Here is a 22,098-nt window from a genome sequence, read left to right as displayed (position 1 = left end):
GGGTTCATTGCTTCTAGACACTCAATACCATTATGGGTGGCTTCAGTTCCCTCCAAATCAGGTTTCATTTTAGAGAGTTGTTTGGTGGTGAATGATGTCTTTCTAGATCCCTGCAATGTGAGTCAGCACCCAACCTTTTAGACTGGTCTAACCCCCTCCACATGGTCTTGAATAATATCTTATTATAGTAAGTTGCTGGTATGGAGCATTGTCACACAAAACATGGACACACTCTTGGTTTCTGTCAATAAATGTACTCTGTCATATGACCTCTTGCTTATGAAATACTCCTTCTGTGTGATCTTTGCAGTTACAACACATTGTGCTTCAGGATATTCACACATGGCCAGATCCACAATGCACTACTATAAAAAGTCATATCTGCTCCTGTAGCTTTTATCTCTCATTGTAGCTAGATCTCCTCATTTTTGGGTATTCATAAACATCTCTAGGAGGAGTTGAATACTCTAGATGTTATCTGTATCATAGATTTCCTATACCCAGTGCTTAATATGTAAAAGTAAGAGTGTGAAGGCCAAAGTTTTGATCAAAGCTACTGAATGTGGGCATGCCGAATACTACATCATGGTCCTTTAGTCCAGCAAGAGATAATCCCTTCGTCAAAGTCTGATGACGAAAAATAAGTACTGGTTCCCAAACATCAGTGCCTGTGGCTCCATCTGTTACCACCTACTCTAATTAATCGCTGCCTGTACTACTAGACAATATTTACCTAAGTAAATAAATCTGCAGGTAAATTAAGGGGAAAATGTGCATTTACACATTATCTTATTTTGTTGAGAGAAAATAATTGTTCTTTAGAGAAATCCCTTCTGTAAAGCTTTACGGGAGGTTCCCTTCTCTTTCCCACCATGGAACTGTTACTGCAACTATTTTTCTCAGCATTTCTATAATTCCAAGTGAGGATGTCCATTCCAAAAGTTTGCCAATACCCATAAACCTAGGGTCGTTTGCCTGATCCATCTACTTTGTAGGGCCTTCAATTTACTCCTTCACTGCTTTATCCCTCAAACTAGGGCATTAAAAAACCTGCCAAACTGTACATTTTCGACCAGCACTTTGACTCGAAGGCACTACTGGTCATCAGGTACTTTTTGTTATCATCTCGGTTACACTTTGGCGTGTAAACTGTCATGTACTCTTGGCCCATACACTCAACATGCCAGCATAATTATCTAACTCGTGGTTATATACCCACTCCTAATTACGGGATAAACATTTAATAAAAGCAGCCATTATAACAATGTCCTTCTGTAATATACTATTTGGTACAATATTTTTCAGTGGGTTTCTGGGATAGTATAATATTTAATGTGCCTAGTACTGCATAAGGGAGGGGGCGTATAGAAAGCAGAAAGGCGAAATGTTGAAATTGTCCTCATTAGGTTAATCATAACCTGAATTGTTAAGACAAATTCGTTCTCTACCTTTTGTACTATTTGCATTTTTGTATGGTTCACTCTTTAGTCTAGAGTATAAATATTTGTGTTTTATATTGAATATCTTTGAAACCCTGTTTCTCGTCATATTGTGATCCTGATTGATGTCTTGCCGTTCCAGCCTAAGGAAGTTGTGTCAGAATCATTTTAAATGCTACTCAGGCACTGCCATGGCAGAATAATAGCTTTGATTCTAATCTACTGTGCACTGACCAGTGGAGAGTACTTGAGCGGAATGTTCCCTCGAATGCCATGAAAAGCCTGTTAGCACAGATGAATTTTTATGCTTCCAGGGAGCTGAATTACATGCATGGCGAATGGATTTCATGCCAGTTTTCGACACATTTTGCAGTTTTTATCTTAACCTTTGCAACATATTATGATTGATGATTATAGAAATGCGACCTGGCTTGCGATGTCACCTCATCTATTTCAGCAGCAGTAGCTGAGAAAATGATATATCCACGGGTCAGAAGAACACTGAAGGGGCTCAAAAATGAGAAAGTTAAACATTACTTTGTAAGTTTGTACCAATATAGGACAGCATATTTTAATACTGATTTCAGTGCAGGTATGCGATTCATGTCCGTTGTTTCCAACTGGAGTGTTTTGTCTGTTTAAGCACATGGGTGTCTTCGCAGTGGTGGCCAGTACGGAACGGGGGTGGGAGGGGAGGATGTGGAAATAAAATTTTTAAAAAATCACTTACCTCAGCACGCCGTCTCTCTCGCGTCATCTCTCATCCACTCCGCTCCCCTAAGCCAATCACGATGCTGCTGTCACCATGACAGCAGCCTTGTGATTGGTCTGAGCACAGTAGTTCATGTTCTCCACCCAGGCTGTGTATTACAACCAGGTGGAGAACATGCAAAGTGCGCATTACTCTTTGGTCGTCCCAAGACGGCCGGCGAATCCGTCATGATCACTTAAGGTGCAGTGACCACTCCTCCTCCTATGACATCACGGGAACCCGGCCAAGCCCTGCCCTAACCTGGCTGAAATTAAAAATATGATAATAACTTCTATTATTATAATTTTTTCCCCTTTTACTCTGCTCTGAGAGCTGTGTGACGACGATCCTCTTCCTTAGCAGAGGAGCCGCCACTGCAGATACATTTACTCTTGTACACTGTTCTTCTTTGGAAATTCTGGAATATTCGACTGGGTCTGATAGGCATTAGGTCTATTCACGACCTGTAAAACTGGCTCTGGATCACATACAGGAATTACTGTTTAACTTAGCACTCTAGTACAGATAATAGTTAACAAGACGAAACAAGCGTATTAAATAAGTGAGTCCAATTTGCCACAGAAATATTTTTGAATGATCTTGTTATCACGCTATATATGATTAAAGTTGATTCAATAAAGTAGATTATTGTGTTGACATCAGCAAACCCTACTGAAAGTTTTTGTTTAACAAAAGACTTCTTAAAGTAGGTAGTTTATTTGCGTTTTAAGTTGTGCAAGAAATATTGTTGGCATCAGAGTAAGCGAGCAAGGCCCTTAGCACGAAGTAGCCATCAACATACATTACTATCATTTGAAATTTCTTGTCAGGATTCAAAGTAAGTAAGTCGAGAAAGGAAGGCAACACAATGAAATAAAAACCAATAAAAGATTGTGTAATGCTTTCGTAAAAGTATTGTACAGGTTTGATTACGGTTCTTTTCATCTAGCTACTGTAAAATCCCCAACCTTCTTGCGTTTCTTCATCCTGACTTTGCAATCGACTGGGTCTGTTTACCAGCCTCCACATCCTGTGCTTTTTTTTAAATTCACTAACCCATCCATCCCTTTAGTGCACATCACCCGGGTAACACGAGTGAGGTTAGGCAGAGTAGACATCTGTACACAAGGACTTTAATTAGTTGGAAAAGTCTGCCTTATTAATGTGACCATCTCGTGTGAACTGGTAGTTTCTGCACAGCTGTGTGTTTCTTGTCTTTTACCCAGGGCTGGAAAAGTTAATTTCACACCAGCTTCAGAGCCTTGTTGCCTATGTGTTGTACCCTTTTGCTATGAGAATGCCCATAACGCCTATAAGCAAGGGTGGCCAATGGTCTCCTTCAATAATAAAAAAGTAAATACATTTTTCAGTGGTGGGTGATGGTAATGAGTGCAATCCTATACCGTAGTGAAGATTTATTTTCCATTGAGTTCTGGGGTTTGTTTATGCCTTTGAAAGGTTAATTTGAATGCCAGTGAGTTCTCTAGACTTAGAAATGTATTAATCGTTTAGTTTCTCTCTCTCTCTCTCGCCCTCTCTCTCTCCCTCTCCCTCTCTCTCTCTCTCTCTATCTCTCTCTCTATCTCTCTCTATCTCTATCTCTATCTCTATCCCTCTCTCTCTCTCTCTCTCTCTCTCTATATATATATATATATATATAAATATATATATATATATATATACATACATATGCAGAGCACAGGTGCCCAAATGTTCTTGGCGCTAAAAACGGAGCCAAAGTAAATAGGTACCAACTCGCAGAAAACGTAATGGTTCGAATTCAAGCAAAGAATGAGAGACACGTGTCTCCAAACTAGAGAAGCTTGGTAACCAGATTACCTACCACCTCTTACCTTCCTTCTGAAATGCTGTTTCTGCAAAAACAGATGGCTGAAAGAAAGGGTGTGGTATTTTTTTCCCTTTGGCTCACTAGTCCTGCAGTTCACCCCCTTTGGTGGTCCTCTTTCCAGCAAATCCTACATAAGAACATAGGACTAGATGAACAAAGCCTTTTTGTGGTCGCAAACGGCCCGATTCACAGAATCAGGCTGTTTGCAAACGCAAAAAGGCATTTCAAATGTACGAGGCCCTATTTGTGATTCGGTAACCTGTTACTGAATTGCAATTTGGGTTTGCGAATCGGTATTTGGAATGAGTGTGTTTAGGGCGTCCCTTCCAAATACCGATTCACAGTGTTATGTATGAAGGTTTTACGACTTAATTGTGGTTGTGAAACATTTGCTCTTTAACCGATTTGCAAATGGTCGACATTTTTTTTTAGAAATACTCTTAAAAAATGAAACTTAAACCGTTAGATTTTTTTCTTTTCAAAGGCATTCCATTTTCCTTTAAGGAAAATGGGCTGTGTTAAAAAAAGAAAAAGAAAAGATTGCTTTATTTAAAAGCAATCACAGACTTGGTGGTCTGCTGGCCAAAGCAGGGCACCGTCCTTGTGATGTCAGCTAATTGAGACTTTCCTCATTAATATACATGAGATAGGTCTATTTATGACCCACTATGCATCGCTATTCAAGAAATAGGGGCTAAATGACCCATTTGTACATTAGTGATATCAATTACCAAATAGCGATTCGCAAAAAATCGCTATTTGGTAATCACTATTAGTAATATTTGTACATCTAGCCCATCGTTTGTAGCATCTAACATTATTATTGGCAGAAGCTCTCTGTTGACCTTTTTCTTTTTCAGTCTTAGTTTCTTCAATTTTCTTTTTATCTCTTCCATTCTTCTCCTTCCCTTTCATCACCTGTCTGTTCCTCCTGCTCATTTCGCTGTGATCCGTCTTTCATTTTGCTCTGTTCCTCCTTACTCCACACTAGCAAGCTTTTCTCTCCCCCCTTCAGGTCTGCTGTGGTTGTTTGCTTCTTTACTAATGCTTACTCTGCCCCTTAGTAGCCAGGAACATGACAGGAATCCTATGTAAGCACCCTTTGGATGTAAAATGAGGCCTGGCTAAAAAATGACTCCTTCATGCTTCATCCTGGCACCAGATTTAGGTTAGCCGCAGGGTTGATGTGACTTTGACACTTGACCCTCTTTTCTTTTTGCCTCCTATGTGCGTACAACGTTCCAACCCTGCCCATTCTTCGTTCTCTTCCAGTTAATACTGCCCTCCCTTCACATTGGCATGCGATTGAGGATTAGCTGCTGGACTAGATGTATTGTGAATCTGGTTTGTCCATTTGGACCTGTCTACAACCTACCTGGTTTAAATGGATAGATCACATGTTCTGTATTCGACCTTTGCTACAACTTATCTTCTTAGTGTCCATTCATCTGGATGTTCTTTAGTTAAGTCTAGCTGAGGTAAAAGGCAATTACCCTATTGCCATCCCCTTCTCTAATTCGGACCTGTTTGTTCCTGGAATAGCCCGTAGTCAGAGGCTCCATTACTGCAATGACACAATATTCCTCCCAAACAAGAGAGCAGAGGAAAATTCGCCTTCAAGACCTTTTGTTGAAGCAACTCATCTCTGATCCTTCTTATGTAAAGGGGACGCTAACGTATTATAACTAATTAACATAATATAACTATTCAATATATGCTTTGAGATGACATACATCTACAATGCTAAAATGAAGCATCATATAGACCCTTATTCTGTGTCGATTGCAAATAAGTAGCTTATGGATGGAACATTAATATAGTATTGAACAATCTTCCGCATTCTTTCTGTTATTCTATGTTAATCCATGATCAGCTCTCTTTTACAAATGTTTGTAACTTATAATGGAGGCTGATTGTTACCCACTGATCACGGGTACCAATTCTGACAAACAATAAGCAAGTTCCTCTGTTGGAGTCTGTCATCTCAATAGCATTTACTACTCCTGGTGTCGAAATAGAAATCGTTATGGTTTTTCTTGCTCTTTTTGTGAATTACCAATCGGTGACTCATTTAATTTGTGTTTATATCTTCCTTTATTGTCACTTTTATTTCCAACGGCGAAATGTGCTGATTGTCTATAACACTTCAATTTCTTTCAATACATTGCATAAATTCTACAGTTCCTGATAGAACCCCTTTCTGTGATCCCCATGAAAATCTTTCTAGGAAATGTATAATGTTTAGTGTTTCTGACAAATCGCTTCTGGTTGGACCTCATAAAACTCTTTCCTTACCTCCTGCTTCTGAGTGAAACTTGCATGTACTTTCTTAGACGAGGATGAACAGTATGCTCCCCTAACCAATCACCTTATGAAAAACCTCAAAGGAAATTGACTATATTAGTTGTACTTTTGTTTGTAGCAGAGTACTCTCTTATGTTTCTGTAAAAGATGTCTTGGTGGGACTCCTATCCACCTCCTTGACAAACTAAGAAGCTCCCTATTTGGCAGTGTGATGGAAGGGAAGAGAATGATCGTCTGGGTACTCCTGTGCGCTGTTTATCCGGAGCATAACCAGGCCTAACTACAGACTCACTATTGGATTACTCCGGGTTCCATTAAAGACATTACATAAATATCAACAAATACCTATAACAGATTACACAGATTCATCCCAGCTGCTGTTCAACATGCATATGGACAATAGATTAGTGCATATGGACAACCGATTTATCAACATACTATCAAATTCGCAGCCTCCTTAAAACTGTTCAGGAAGCACTATTGAATTCCATATATGTATCAAAACATATAGTTTATCAATATAAAACATATAATTGAGCCGCTTAGTACTGTCATTATCACATGGCTGAACCTTAAAGATTGAGTCCAGCGCCCCCTGGTTCATCGCTCTCTGTGGGGAGTGGGAACATGGTGGCCCATCATAGTCTATGACTGCAGTGCCTCACTAAAAACATAGCAGATGTGTCAGAAGCTTCACAAAGACCTTATACTGACAGAGAGAAAGTGTCATGGCACATACAGTACCTTCACTCCTATACTAACAAGGACAAAGTGTCATAAGACACACAGTACCTTCACTGACAAAGAGAAAGTGTCATGGCACACACAGTACCTTCACACCTATACTGACAAAGAGGAAGTGTCATGGCACACACAGTACCTTCACACCTATACTGACAAAGAGGAAGTGTCATGGCACACACAGTACCTTCACACCTATACTGACAAAGAGGAAGTGTCATGGCACACACAGTACCTTCACACCTATACTGACAAGGACAAAGTGTCAGAAGACACACAGTACCTTCACTCCTATACTGACGAGGAATAAAGTGTCACGAGACACACAATACATTCACTCCTATACTGATCAGAACAAAGTGTTCTACAAAGTGAAACACAGTACTTTTACTCTTGCACGGTCTCTTGTCAAAGAGGGGTTAATAACCATCTTACTTATTTGTGATAAACACGTTGGAAGTTTCTCCCCCTTCCCGATCCTTACATGAATGTGTTTACCTGTACCTGCTGGATTGTGCCAGTATTAAAAAAGCATTGCATCCACTCACTTAAGCTGGCTTTTCTATTGGCTGTCTATCGGACGACTTTGCAGTTACATTATCAGTGGCAAATATTTTAGTAGTTAGCAGAAGCCATGCACGTTAGTGTACATAGCTGATGCTCATACAGTCAGTGCCTTACAGCAGGAGGGAGGGTCAAGGCAATGCAAACCAAGTCCAATGACGTTCTACGAGATTGCCACAGCATATTTCATTTATCTCAGGGTCAGGGACTGGTATAGCAGACACTCTCATGTAAATTGTTTCCCTTGGTGTGCACTCTGAATATCGAACCGGCAATATCAAACGGAATATTGAGGTCAAAATATTGAAATAAAATATAGACATATAATATAGACGTCTAGGTAACTCTAGATTGTCTATAAGCAACTCAACATATATGTACCTATGTGGTACTCTTCAGCAATGACGGAGGCGGCCGTGGCCGCGGCGCAAGGAGGTAAGTGTTTTGTTTTATTTTTAAATATTTTGTCCCACCCTCCCCGTTCCCACCCTGTTCCCTGCCAGCAGCCACTGATCGTACACTGACACGTGGTAGAAAATCCGGCTGCAATTTTTTTAGAAACTGGAGCTTCATAAGTGAGTTGATGAAAAAAACGAAAAGAGTAAGAAAAATAGTAGGCGTTAAAATGTGTTTTGTTGGTTTGTGTAATACCTTCCCGATTACAGCTTCTTGGGTGTGCTCTCGAAAATATGATCTGCCATTTCGTCTTCAAATACTTGAGAATATTTTTCCCTAGTCCAGTGAGAGCAAAGTGTAATTTTGGGAAGAAGTCTTGTTTTCATGATGCCGGCTTGCAGCAGCCAAAGGTTTCACTCTTTATAATGTTAATATATCATTTGAGGATATTTTGAGTTTAGACATCGCATAAAAGCTTCAGTCTCAAAGCTAAAACGAAATATATATTCGACAAGACCACGCACTTGCCGTAAAAACTGTAAATTGTGTCAAATGTGTGTGGCTGGAACTCTTTTAGCTAGATGATCACCTCCCCTCATCTACAATTTTAAACTTGTAATTTTATCATGTATTCCAGGGAAACTTCGTAGCCGGCATGACAGGAATCTTAAGACAGATGGAGGACTATCATTATGCTCATCTCATAAAGACTTTTGGAAAGATGAGAAGTGATGTTGTGGTAAGTTTTACTTCTGAGAAAGTGCAATTATTGTAGTGTCCTGCATTTGTTACAAATAAAACATGTTATTTACTACACCTACAATGAAGGTCAAACCTTTCGATTAGAAACTAGGATTGCATATTTGAAGGCTATATTTTGACCTCAGTGAATATGTCCTTTCAGTGATTTGAAGGGCCATTTTTGAATTGCTGATCGTGGCTCTAAAACTGTGTGCTGTTTAATCCTTGCTTACTAATGGAATTGGAAGTTGGGATGCATTTCACCTTTATTTTACCTAAGTATTTTCATACCAAATTTACCTTAAACGGTGCTGCAATACAGTACTGTCTTCATGGGATTGTTCTAAATTAGTGTAATTCATGCCAATAGCCGTGTTCTGCATGAGTGTCATGAAAGGCATACTTTTGCCACATTGTTCAATTCGAATTGCTTTCAGTTTTAAAGCATTCATACAGAACAGTGTTCCCCTAGGAGTCAATAAATCCATTAGTTAGTACATGGTGTAAGTAGCCCGAGACATCATAATTCCATAATAAAACCATTATACACAAATGATGACTGATTCTTTGTATTCAAATATGATAACTTAAGTCCAATGGATACTCCGTAATAGTCAAACCAATGCAGGTGCTCCAAGTGATGGCTCAGTGCAAAGTGGATAAAAGTGAACAGTACAAGCACAAATCTGATTGATGATATTTACAATATGTATAATGGGTAATATCTGATTTATGATATTTACAATATGTATAATGGGTCCCTACCCATAGGACACAGGTTTTTAAAAGCCCAATGATCTGTACATTCAGGTTCAAATAGTCCAACAATCAATAATAAAAGTGGAACCCAAACAGTCAATGTTTCAACTCCTTAAACTGAGTCACATGGGGTCTTCAACAGGACTGAGAAAGGCAGCAATCTGACTAAACAAAACTGGTCTCTTGTAATTCATTGCAGTAATCCTGGACAAAAAGAATGTAGAGTAGAATCACACAGAAATCCAGTCAATCATGGAAGCATCTATGCAAATAAGGCAAAGAGGCATATATGTGAGTGAGAAAAAAACCTTGAGAGACAATGCCATGCATATACCACATAGTATATGATGTTCTGCATGCAGATGAGCATCAAGCAAATGAACAACGTAGTGTGGTTCAACAGAGAAACCACTAAATCTAAAAATAAACTTCAGATAGACTAAAGGGTAATAATTCTGGAATAATCTTTCAGGAAGGATCTTTCAAGAAAAAGCTCTACCAGCCACATAGTCGGTATAGTTATATGAGCCTGTGCCAGCTAACTATGATGCACATTGCACATTGTGTTACAAGAAAAACATGCCATGAAAAATAAGAGTGCCTAACACACCATGAAAGAAAGGAAGTAATAAACTGTAGCAGTGGCGGCTGGTAGGGAACGGTGGCGGTGGACGGCTGTCGGTAGAAGATAAAAAATAAAATAAAGAAGAAATAAAGAAAGCATACATGCTGGTTACATCGCCAGCTGCCGCCTCAGGAAGCACCCGGGCTCCCAGGCTCCCTAAGCCAATGACAACACTACAATGCAGTGCTGTGATTGGTTCCCCTAAATTCCCCATACATGCAGATGTTCTGTCAACCCCCGTTCCCTTTATTTCTCCACCTCATGGATTGGCTAGGAGCCATAGGGGATTCCAATTCTAACACCACTCTTGGGGTTCCACCATGAGGAATACTAATTTAATGGCCATAATCCTACAGTAAATTACATTTGATCAGCCGTTCAATTTATGCCGCCATCACATATGTCACTAAAGTTTTCAAAGATTCGAGCACTGCGAAATATAAAGGAGATATATAAACGATTACTGTGCTCCAGGAACACCCTCTACTCCAGGGTGCAGACTATCATAAACGAAATGAAGAACAAGTTCATAATCAACTTGTATGCCTGGGCACAAGCATATGCTGTAAACCAGCCCCAATTTTTCAAGACACTGTTTCACTATGTTTCATTCCAAAATTGTTCTTTATTTAGTTATCCATGTTTGGTAACGACATCCAAATGTTGCATCACATTTAATATCCAGCCAAACGAATTAATTGTTTCAAATTCACAAATATTTGTTAACTTGGCCTCCCATGGCCTCCCGATGCATTTCGGCGCTACACTGCGCCTTTATCAAGGGATCTGTAATTTAAATGTCAATAATTAATACTACATCCTGAGCCAACAACAAAGACTACTACTCGCTACATGTCGAGCTTACTTCTTAAAGTGTTAAGAAAACGAATGCATTTAACGAAAGGTTATCTATTCGTAGCTATACGCGCGCTAAGTGCGTGTGAAAAACTCAGATACAAACTCAAATGTATATTATACAATCACCACCCTCGGGGGAACAAAACTACCAAAGCTACTGCGTGGTTGTGAGCAAGTGGCTGCAAAAGGGTAGCGAGCGGGTAACTGAGGCCCTAAACAGAGCGGCAGGTGAATAATCTGAATTACGGAGCTTCCTGCTGCTCTGCGGGAAGCAAAGGGGGATACATCGCGTGTTTAAACTATCCGCCCAAGATTACTCGTAATTATTTAAGCTAGCGCTGCTTGCGTTACGCTATCAACCGCAGTTCCTGGGAATTCTCCTAGCAGGGAGGCTTACCGGAGTGAGTAAAAAACCGCTCACGGGAGACTGCTACACACGGACGCGAGCATCACAGAGTGGCAGGTGACCTATGGCGGAAGTGGGTGGGGGGAGTTAATCTCGCGGCTATAGCGCTATGGATTCTGGGACTTGTATGCTATTAGTGGTGTTCTACGATACCTTTGCAGTGAAAACAACAAAACAGAGCCCATCATGCAATGCATTAACAAGTAAACAGATTACAGTTATAAATAACAAAGAAATTCCACCCTCTCATTAAGGCCAACGGTTTGAGAGATTTCAAACGATAAATCCAATAATTCTCTCTCTTCAAGAGTTGGGTTTTGTTGTTAATACCTTCATGCTTATCCACTATTTCCAAAATACATGCTTTAAGTTCTGAAATATCATGTTGAGCTTCCATAAAATGGGTGGCCACAGTCGATTTGAGCATTTTTGTTTGAATGTTACTTTTATGCTCATTAAGTCGGATTTTAAATTTTCGCTCTGTGTGTCCAACATAGTGTGATTTACAAGGGCAACTCAATAAATAAATTACATTCATCGAGTCACATGTACCATTCACTCGCAGGTTAACATTATCTTTAACCTCAGGTGGTGGGCTCTGTTTTGTTGTTTTCACTGCAAAGGTATCGTAGAACACCACTAATAGCATACAAGTCCCAGAATCCATAGCGCTATAGCCGCGAGATTAACTCCCCCCACCCACTTCCGCCATAGGTCACCTGCCACTCTGTGATGCTCGCGTCCGTGTGTAGCAGTCTCCCGTGAGCGGTTTTTTACTCACTCCGGTAAGCCTCCCTGCTAGGAGAATTCCCAGGAACTGCGGTTGATAGCGTAACGCAAGCAGCGCTAGCTTAAATAATTACGAGTAATCTTGGGCGGATAGTTTAAACACGCGATGTATCCCCCTTTGCTTCCCGCAGAGCAGCAGGAAGCTCCGTAATTCAGATTATTCACCTGCCGCTCTGTTTAGGGCCTCAGTTACCCGCTCGCTACCCTTTTGCAGCCACTTGCTCACAACCACGCAGTAGCTTTGGTAGTTTTGTTCCCCCGAGGGTGGTGATTGTATAATATACATTTGAGTTTGTATCTGAGTTTTTCACACGCACTTAGCGCGCGTATAGCTACGAATAGATAACCTTTCGTTAAATGCATTAGTTTTCTTAACACTTTAAGAAGTAAGCTTAGTTAGCTCGACATGTAGCGAGTAGTAGTCTTTGTTGTTGGCTCAGGATGTAGTATTAATTATTGACATTTAAATTACACATCCCTTGATAAAGGCGCAGTGTAGCGCCGAAATGCATCGGGAGGCCATGGGAGGCCAAGTTAACAAATATTTGTGAATTTGAAACAATTAATTCGTTTGGCTGGATATTAAATGTGATGCAACATTTGGATGTCGTTACCAAACATAGATAACTAAATAAAGAACAATTTTGGAATGAAACATAGTGAAACAGTGTCTTGAAAAATTGGGGCTGGTTTACAGCATATGCTTGTGCCCAGGCATACAAGTTGATTATGAACTTGTTCTTCATTTCGGCCATCACATATGTGACATTCTCACACACAAATAATGGCAGACTGCCAAAGAAAGGCCATAATCTTGCCAGTGCACTAGAAACTATTTCAATGTTTGGACCTGGAAATGTATCTTCATTTTGAGTGCATATTTTCTCGACCCATATGTTTCCAGTGGGCAGAAGAGAGCCAGGGGGATGAGATGTTGATCCAGTCACAAGGTCGTGATCAAATGGGACCTCAAAGATGGTGGTGGCAACAATTTCTTGTCACAATGGTGTAGCGTTGAAGGAAGCAGAATAGCTGGATAAAAAGACGGGGTAAATTCTACAACAAAGCACTTTCCCTCTAATGTTGTTTCCATCATGCTGGTAATATCGCTTTGTGGGGAAAAAGCAAAGCGGCTGTCGTCATTGAAAATTCTAAACGTGGCTGATAGCTGGGGGTGGGAATAAAAACAGCCATTTTTCTCTTTAAAAAAAATGGAATGAGGGGATTCATTGTAAGGTTTCCCACCTGATCTTGATTTTTGTTTTTATTTGTACATTGTGCTCTACTGAACTTGAAGGTGGAGGCTATTTTTTTTCTATTTGCAGCTGAGCATCGTTGAGGCTGAGAACTAGCAGAGCAATGGGCAAAAAAAAATTCTCTTGCAGATTTGTGGTGTCTTATTCTCTTGACACATATTATGTATCTTGGCACACATTACATAGAGGCCTGACGTTTCACACAGTAGAGAAGTAAGCAAGAGAGATGGAGATCATGGCAACACCCTCCATTCAATGTGCCTGACTAGAACGCTGCCGCTAAAATCAAATGCTGATGATAGGAAATTATTGTGGCTCACAATCAAAAACCAAGGATTCTTTTTAATTATGTATTCCAATGTATATTTCAGTAAAGAGAGTCAGTCAAGTCAAGAATAACTTTATTCGGTTCAAATAAACCATAAAAGTTTAACATACATACAAAATGCATACAGTTTACAAGTCGAATTATTACAATAAAATGTCACTTGACTCAGACACCCCACAGTTTATAAAAGACATTTTAAAATTAATGTTTCTAAAAGGGAGACAACAATTTCATTTACATTTCATACCGTTTCCTTATTAAAAGTGCGATCCTAATACAATTTTGTACTGCAGTACAGATAGCTTCAGAGGACAAGCAGCATTGGAGATTAAAACCATCCGGCTGATTGCGTGGGTGAGTTTCTCTTAAGAGGGAAATTTACAGAGTACAACAATTAATTTAGCTTTAAAAATGGGGCCAAGCTTGTTTGCATTCAATGAAGTAAAAGGTAGTAGAAAAAGAGGTAATAAGTTCCTAATGCCTTTGTAGAGGTAGTCCTAACCACTTTGGTGCTCATGACGGCTCCTGTCTGTCGGGATTCATGGTAGGCGTGTGCTCATGACGGCCTGGAGCCGTCAGAAAGTTGCTGCTTCACCCACGCGCGATTAATTCCCTGCCCTGAGCACCCCCCGCCATGCACCCCCCGCCACGTACCCCCCGCATCGCGGCAGAATTTGCGCCGCAGTGAAGGGGCTAAATATGTCAAAATCACTCCTGTGCGCCCTGCCGTCATTCTCTTTATGTTGCCTCAATGCAACACTGTGAGAAATATTCCCAGACTGAAAACAATATGAAAGGAACTGGATCTGAGGGTGCACTCTGACTTCTGTCACAACTATGAAGATTGTGGTACCCGAAGAAACCTACATGGAGCAAGTCCAGCATTGAGGATTTCAAAGATTGCCACTCATTGCCTTCTTTATTAATACATTTGTAATCAAAAATATCTGCAAAAGATATGCAAAGAATGCAGACTGCCTCGTTCGTTCTGTTTTTAACAGGAAAAAACTTAGCTATCTTTGGTACGTAATCCTCAACCAACAGAGATTTTTGTAGTCTGTTGGGAACGTTTTTACATGGTTGTGTTTTGTTTTATGTTTTCCTCCCACTTTAGGACTTTCTGATGGAAACATTCATCATGTTCAAGAATCTCATTGGGAAGAATGTGTATCCATCCGACTGGGTCATAATGAACATGATGCAGAACAAGTAAGAGCAGAAAAAGCACTGAACCTTTACGCAAATCACCTACTGTCATGTTTGATCTGGGAAAATAGTGTTGCTTAGAAACAACAATCTTGCACTAAGAACAGCAGCAGAGTTATTTCTTCTGTAATGCACAAAACATTAACATTGAGTTCAGTAATAGCTGTAGATATCTTTAGTTTATATGAAGGCATTCAATGTATAACACCCTAATGAATTATTACATGTTTTTTCCATAAAACTAAACACAGCTTTTGAATAAGCGTTTCACAGAAAGCAGCTCATCAAGTAATGAATGCCCATTATAGCTCATTATGCACTAACACAGTAAAAAAGACTCTTCAGCGCCATACATGAATGTTTGTTGGCTGTTGTGTAATGGAGACAGTAAATACAAATAACAGCATGGGTTTTATATAGCATATAATATCTATGTTTTTATAATTTCTATGACCTGTAAATAAAGTGTGTTAATCTTACCCAATGCAATAAACCACGAAAGGATGCGAACTTCTTAACTGCAGGTCCCTCATGAAGACTAGCAAATTAAGGGTGCTGGTCAATGTGAGTGACCTGTAAATCATTAACTTGCATCCTTTTAGCGCCATTGCCATTAACTTGCTAGTCATCTTGTCTACAGTCAAAGCTCAAAATGATCTGGTTTCAGTTACTGACAATACTTTTAAAACAGAGATGAAAAGGTTTCTAGGCCTCACCTGAGACAGCACATTCGCAGTTGCTTGCAAGACGTTTTGTTTACATACAGGTCTTAAAGCCCGCCCATTGCTATTCATTGGTTGAATTCATTTTCACTCTCATTTCCATGCTTCTCATTGGTCAGTGCGTGCAGGCTTCACTTCCGCTTCACGTTTGTACCTTAGGTGGAACTTGGACCAAGTAATGATTAATTTCTTTATTGGTGTCCTTGCGCTGCTATTTCTCAGAAAAAGGTTAATTTTTATTATATCTTATTTCTTTCTTGTTTGCCCCATCACATTATTGTTGTGGAAACCTGATTAGGCTATTCTCTGCATCAACGCAATGGGAAAAACAGAGCCATTATAACCGCCCAATCTGCAAAAAGCAGAAACAGTGATACATGTTCTTTCTGCAGCTGCTTGGGGAGAAAAAAGATGCCCCAAGCAAAAATGAGGAAGAAAAGCTTTACAGAATCCTGAGAAAATACATGGAAATGTCAGAAATAATTTCAGAATTAACCTGCAGCAAAATACATTTTCTTCGAAGTGTTAGAAGCCCCAGTTGATTTTGTAGTCTGTTTCGGACTCTCGCGGTATAATGTTGTAGGTGCCTTCCTCCACATCAATACTTTATCTCCCAGTGAGACCTTCTGTATCCTAGGTCACTATCTTTCTCATGTGGTAATATAAGCACTGGCTTCCTAAACCCAGAAGATCTGCACAAAGATGGAAACCATACAGATCCTGTACCATGGAATTCATTTTAGGGGTGTCAGTGGCCTCGGCTGCGACCTCTAACTTGCTCCCTGCTACTCTTGGTCCTTCCTTTGTGACCCCTGGCTTCAGAGAAGGCAAATATTCCACCCCCCCCCCCCCCCCCTCCGAGGCCAGGAGTCGCAAAGGAAGTGCCAGGAATAGCAGGGTGCAATCTATAGGTTACAGCTGCGACCCTTGACTTTCCCCAAGTGACGTCCATGGCCAGTACTGTTTCTTCTTTAGAGCATGATGAAGAAATAACATATGCATAAGAAGTAGAGTAAAAATATTGCCAGTATGTGTATGTTGTGTCATGCAATAAAGCATTATTGTAAAGCACTGTAAATGTAATCTGACGACTAGCTTTATAACGTGTAAGATCTTTCATCAGTGGGCACTTCATCTCCTGAAAACTCTAGTTGTATTTCAAACTTGTTCCTGCAGCTGTGTCTGTTTCAGCCTTTCCATTCCAGAGTACTCTTGTTATAAAATGCTGTAGTCCATTTGGTAATGTCTGTGCTACATAACAACCATAGGCAAAGCCAATGGGTCCTGCTTTTGGGAGCGCTATTAGCTTTGTCAATGTCTTTCAGCCATGATGTACAACATCGCAGCTGCTGTGCAGCATGGCTAAAAAAAACATTTTATTCTCTAACTTTTAGCCATTGCTCAAAAAACATTGACAAAGCCAATAGCTGTCTCTTAAGCAAGACCTATTGGCGTTGCCAATGCTGGTGTACATTCTAATTGGCGGTTTAGTTCTGGATCCGCACTTTTAGTTTTGTGATGATTTGAACATGAGAATCCAATTATTACTCTTTTATTAAATCATTGCCACCTAAAGGTGTTGTAGCACACTTTACAAAATTGCATCATGACAACGTTTAATCTAATGGTTTCTTATTGGCAGGTTACTCTTTTCATTCTGCATAACACTTTGACTATTTTTTATTTCAAATAGCTATCATGACAGGACTGTTCAGAGAAAAAGGAAATCCTAGTTTGATTGTAGTCGTCAGGCATAGCAATAATGTAGTCATAGTGACCATCATTTACCTTGGCGTAAAACAGCCTTCGAGATAAAAAGAAAAGTAATCATTAATGAAATGAAAATGTCTGCATTATGCTTTGCCAGGTATACTTTTCTAGGTGTGGAGCTATAGGCTTATAATTATAAAGACAGATTTGAGAACTCAACAGACTATTGCTCAAAAAATCGATAATTTGTATGACATACCTTCTGCAGAGTGATGCATACATTAAAATATGTATGTAGTGGAGGCAATGATGCAAAATATGGAAGTATTCAAATTCTGTATGTCATATTTGTAGTCGATAGCTTGCACTTCACTACAACAAAGCAGTACCTTATGCATAGAACAAAGTGACTTAGGGCCTGATTTAGAGTTCGTAGGCAGGTTACTCCGTCACAAATGTGATGGATTTCCCATCCACCGTATTCCAAGTGCCATTGGATATAATGCACGTTTGTGACGGAGTAACCCATCCACCAAATTCTAAATAAGGCCTAAGTCTCAAATATCGAAGTATATGTAGGAGTGCAGTCAATCAAAGCATTTTTATTCATCAGTAAGCAATAAAAGCATAAAACAATCTACATACAACTGTTATAAGTTAAAAAAAAACACATATATCAGCTAATCAATTACAGACCATAAAACATAATCATTTCCTATAAAACTTGAAATATATGTAAAAATTGTATCAGGATATAAATTCATACCTTTTCCTAATACCCATAGCTTTCTTTATAATATTTAGAACCGTATCCAGCCCCTTCGTGGGGAGATTTTGCAAAACCTCTAGGGAAATCGATATTGTGTAACATTTGCCCTATGTAGCACTGGTGCAAGATAAACTGATCTTGGATGAGATTATAAAGTGCAAAACATTACAAAGTGGCAAGTGCTCTAAGACCATACATTATTACATCGGCAATGTGGTAAATCTTGAGACCAAGGACATTGCTTTGAAAGGCTTCCTTAAAATTAATCATACTCCGTCTAAAATAAGTAAAAAGAGGATATGTTGGGTGCTCAAACCATATTAAATAGGGTACAGTTAGGCTAACAGTTACAACTTTTATATAAACCTCTATGGACTGCATTTGTGTGCCCTTTCTAATCTCTCAGCCACCATAACTTCATAAAAACGTTGTTTTACTCTCGATTGTGCATGTATACCAAGTTGTTGTGGATCAAAAAAAAATTCTTCTAAGCCTAGGGTACAAAATATCTTTTTGACATAGCCCAGCTATGGTAACTTTTCACCATTGTGTAAATTTAGACAATCAAGCATACGTGATCTTACCAGGCCTGCTTCTGGTGTCAACCAACATTTGGTCCGCAGAAGAAAGGGTGCCATTCCAATCAAATCTTCTAGTTATTGTAGGCCCAATTCTTCATGACAGATCATATTTGCCATATTTTTGGGGACAGACATCAGCTTGCGAAGAAACGGCTTTCGATACATTGTAATATCTCAGCTTTACGGAGACCCCTCACACCTGTGTCATACAAAGCATTGGAAATACATTTTGATTTATACAATGTTAAAAGCTCCGCTACTAGTTTTTGTTTTGGTGTGTAGTCTAAATGGCAAAAGCTGTGGGGGATAGCAGTGGGGCTTTTATAAACCACAGCTCTATTCTCTTGTAGAGAACACATTTATGGGCTGATGAGACTGAAAGTAACTCTTTGAATGTTACTTTCTCAGAGTAGTGTTGAAGAAGAGTTGAGGGTAAAACATAAGACTAATGACAATGTTATGTGAGGACTAGAACAGAAATGTGCAGCAATAAAACAGTAGTATTATTTCGATAATGATATGAGTTAAATATTCCTAAGGAGACAAGTATATACATGAAGACAACTTCACTGTGTCCTAGTTGAACAGCCACTTTACACAGCTATGTTGAAGAATGATTAGCATATGAAAAGAAATAATTGGCATTGGGTCCTGTGCGAAGTTTATACAGTTTGGGCAAATCTCTTACATTTCCATGCACATTGCCATCATGTATGCATGGAGTAAAATGTGAATTATTTGGAACACAAAGATTTCTAACCGGTCCATTTTCCTAACCATAAATGTGACTTGAAAAGCCTGCACTTTAAATAAACGTTTTGTGTACCAAATTTTATTAGAAATTATTAGTTTCCCTACATACCACCAATTCTCACATACATCTTGTAACTATATGGGTGTTTGTTATGGCTGTCGCACTTTCTGTACCATTTTTTGCATGCCCCACTTGAGTATACGTTTGAAACCTGTTTACGTTCGGCAAGTGCATTCGTAAATAGTGCAAAATGTGCAAGTTTTAGTGAAAACAAAATTTGCATTGCGTACCCATGGTCACTTCCCTGATTCTCAGGAACTTCAGCTTTATAGGTCCAGTTGTGTGCATCATTCGTTCCTATGCAGCATAAAGCAAAAGGGGCTAGCAAAATATACTTAATTTGGATTGTAAATCGTGTGACATTTAAAAGTGCACACATTAATACACATTTTAGGTACATTCCGATTTTTGTTGAAAAACGTTTTTTGTTTTATTTGTCCACAATTAACAACGTCTGTTTACAGATACTGTTAAGATACCTTGTGATGCAAACTACTTGATCGGGCAGGCATCTTTGCTTAAGTTATATAGACATTTTCCATGTTAAACAGTTATAAAACACTGTGATAATACCAAAGAGATAAAAATTAAAATATGTAAACTCAGTCAAACCATGCTTAATTAATGCATATTGGATCAAACCTTAGTGTTGTTTAATAGTTGTCTGTCGTCAAAAGACATATTGAGGAGTATACAAAAACTTACAGTGGGATTAGATCCAGTCCAGTGCTTACTATTAGCCTGCTTTCTAGTCACTCTATTTGCTTGCTTCTTTTTTGATGGCTTGCCTTTCTCTTCTTGCATTTGCCCCTTCCCTAGAGCATAGCTTCATTACCATCCTTTTGATTGGATGACTTGTAGTTTTCTACATTCAGGAACTACCTTTATTTTACTTTAAGAGCTCCACCAGAGTGCTTGTGTTCTCTTTGTCTCTCCCTTGTGTGTTGTTCTCCCCCTAAAGCTCTCCCACATTCGCTGTGTGGTTACCTCATCGTCCTAGTGCCAGGTCGTCCATTGTTTCCCCACCCCACCTTTAAATTGTTCTTAATTTCCTGCACTCTGCACGTCAAACCCCGCTATTAATGCCAGGCCATTTCCCATTTGTCCCCCTGTGTTTTTTCTTTCATCTGCTCCTCTGTTGCTCCACCACCTCTTCCTATGCAATTGTTTTAAATCTTCATTTGTTTGGAGCGCCCAGCAGATGACATTTGCTGCCAGGATGCTTCGTTTTAAAAAAAAAAAGATCTTTTGACTGGGTGTGAGTGTTTGATTGATTCAGATGCTCCGTCCTTCACCACCCCCTTTTGTACCGCTTTGTTCGCCATAAGTTGGCAGGGTATGCTCAGACGTGAGTCCCTTGCTCACTTTGCCACTGGATTCAAGCAAGCCGGGCTGAAGACGGATGGAATGCCAGAAACCGGTCCTCGGAAGCTTGTTTCCGGTCCAGGGAAGGCATGGCTTGGCAGTTCGGGTTGGACTGTTCCCATGAGGCACAGGGTCAGACTGATTTGCATATAGCCATGTCTGAACTGGGGTGGCAGAGTGGGCTAAAGAACGGTGATGGATTAAACCCAGATCTTTTGACTGGGTGTGAGTGTTTGATTGATTCAGATGCTCCGTCCATCACCACCCCCTTTTGTATCGTTTTAAAAAAGAGGTTGTTGTGGGGCACAAATGAATTCCTTTGTTTATCGCTCCAGGTGGCGCCCTCCGTTTTACAATATTAAAAAAACACGGAAATGGCATTTGCACATGCGTAGTATAGTGAGCATGCATGAATGTAAGTCACGGCATCATGTTGTGTGTATGCTTGCACATCTTAGTGCATTTTTTCTTTTCTTTTTTCTTCCCATGCTGTATGCCATGAGCAATCCGGATTTCTTCAGCTGATGCTGCACAGAATCACCAACACCAAAAACCATTGACAACCTTAATGAGTAGAAGACGTGAGACCTAATGGCCTTGTCAATGCTTATTTAGTGAAATTAGAGTGTGTTTGGCAGTATAATGTTGCGTGCATGCCGTTCTCCATTTACAATTGAAATATGTTTTCCATTATAAAAAAACTGACAAATAATACATGTTGTGACACCTTTAAAAAATACATTTATTGCTTTTCATTTTCGGTTAGTAAATGCAAGGTTTGTAGTTTATTGATTTGCTTGAGTACGATTAAGTTTCAGATCGTTCTCCAAAGACCAAACTTCCGGAAGAAATCTTTATCAGCAGGATTGTGCCTACAGTCAACCCTTTTAATGCAACTACATGACCAGCGTGTTAATGTTTTGAGTAACCTGCAGTTAGTAAACCACATTATGAAAGTGGTGCCCTAGTAGTTTGCATCTACTTTTGCACTGAAGACTGCACGTGCAAAATAGTGATAGGCCCAAGGAGCACCGCGCAGTGCGACATTTGATACAGAATCCTTTGGCAATTATGATATCTTGTATGTTCCACATCGTATAGGCTGGTCACAAAACTCTCAAAGCC

The 22,098-nt window shown here is 39.6% G+C and overlaps 1 protein-coding gene across 1 annotated transcript in view; it reads left to right on the top strand.

The window, feature by feature from the left end:
• The window catches only part of DOCK1 (dedicator of cytokinesis 1), a 1,311,419-nt gene that overhangs the window by 763,433 nt on the left and 525,888 nt on the right, over positions 1 to 22,098 (top strand). Inside the window, exons 28-29 of the mRNA XM_078643512.1 lie at positions 8,682 to 8,783; positions 14,921 to 15,015. Of these exons, the coding sequence (XP_078499638.1) occupies positions 8,682 to 8,783; positions 14,921 to 15,015 (197 nt within the window). The remainder of the gene's footprint in view (positions 1 to 8,681; positions 8,784 to 14,920; positions 15,016 to 22,098) is intronic.

Source organism: Lissotriton helveticus, chromosome 5_1, assembly GCF_964261635.1.
Source record: "Lissotriton helveticus chromosome 5_1, aLisHel1.1, whole genome shotgun sequence".
Lineage (NCBI taxonomy): Eukaryota > Metazoa > Chordata > Amphibia > Caudata > Salamandridae > Lissotriton > Lissotriton helveticus.
Note: the sequence above shows the minus strand (reverse complement) of the source record. Positions and strands in the feature narration are given on the sequence as shown.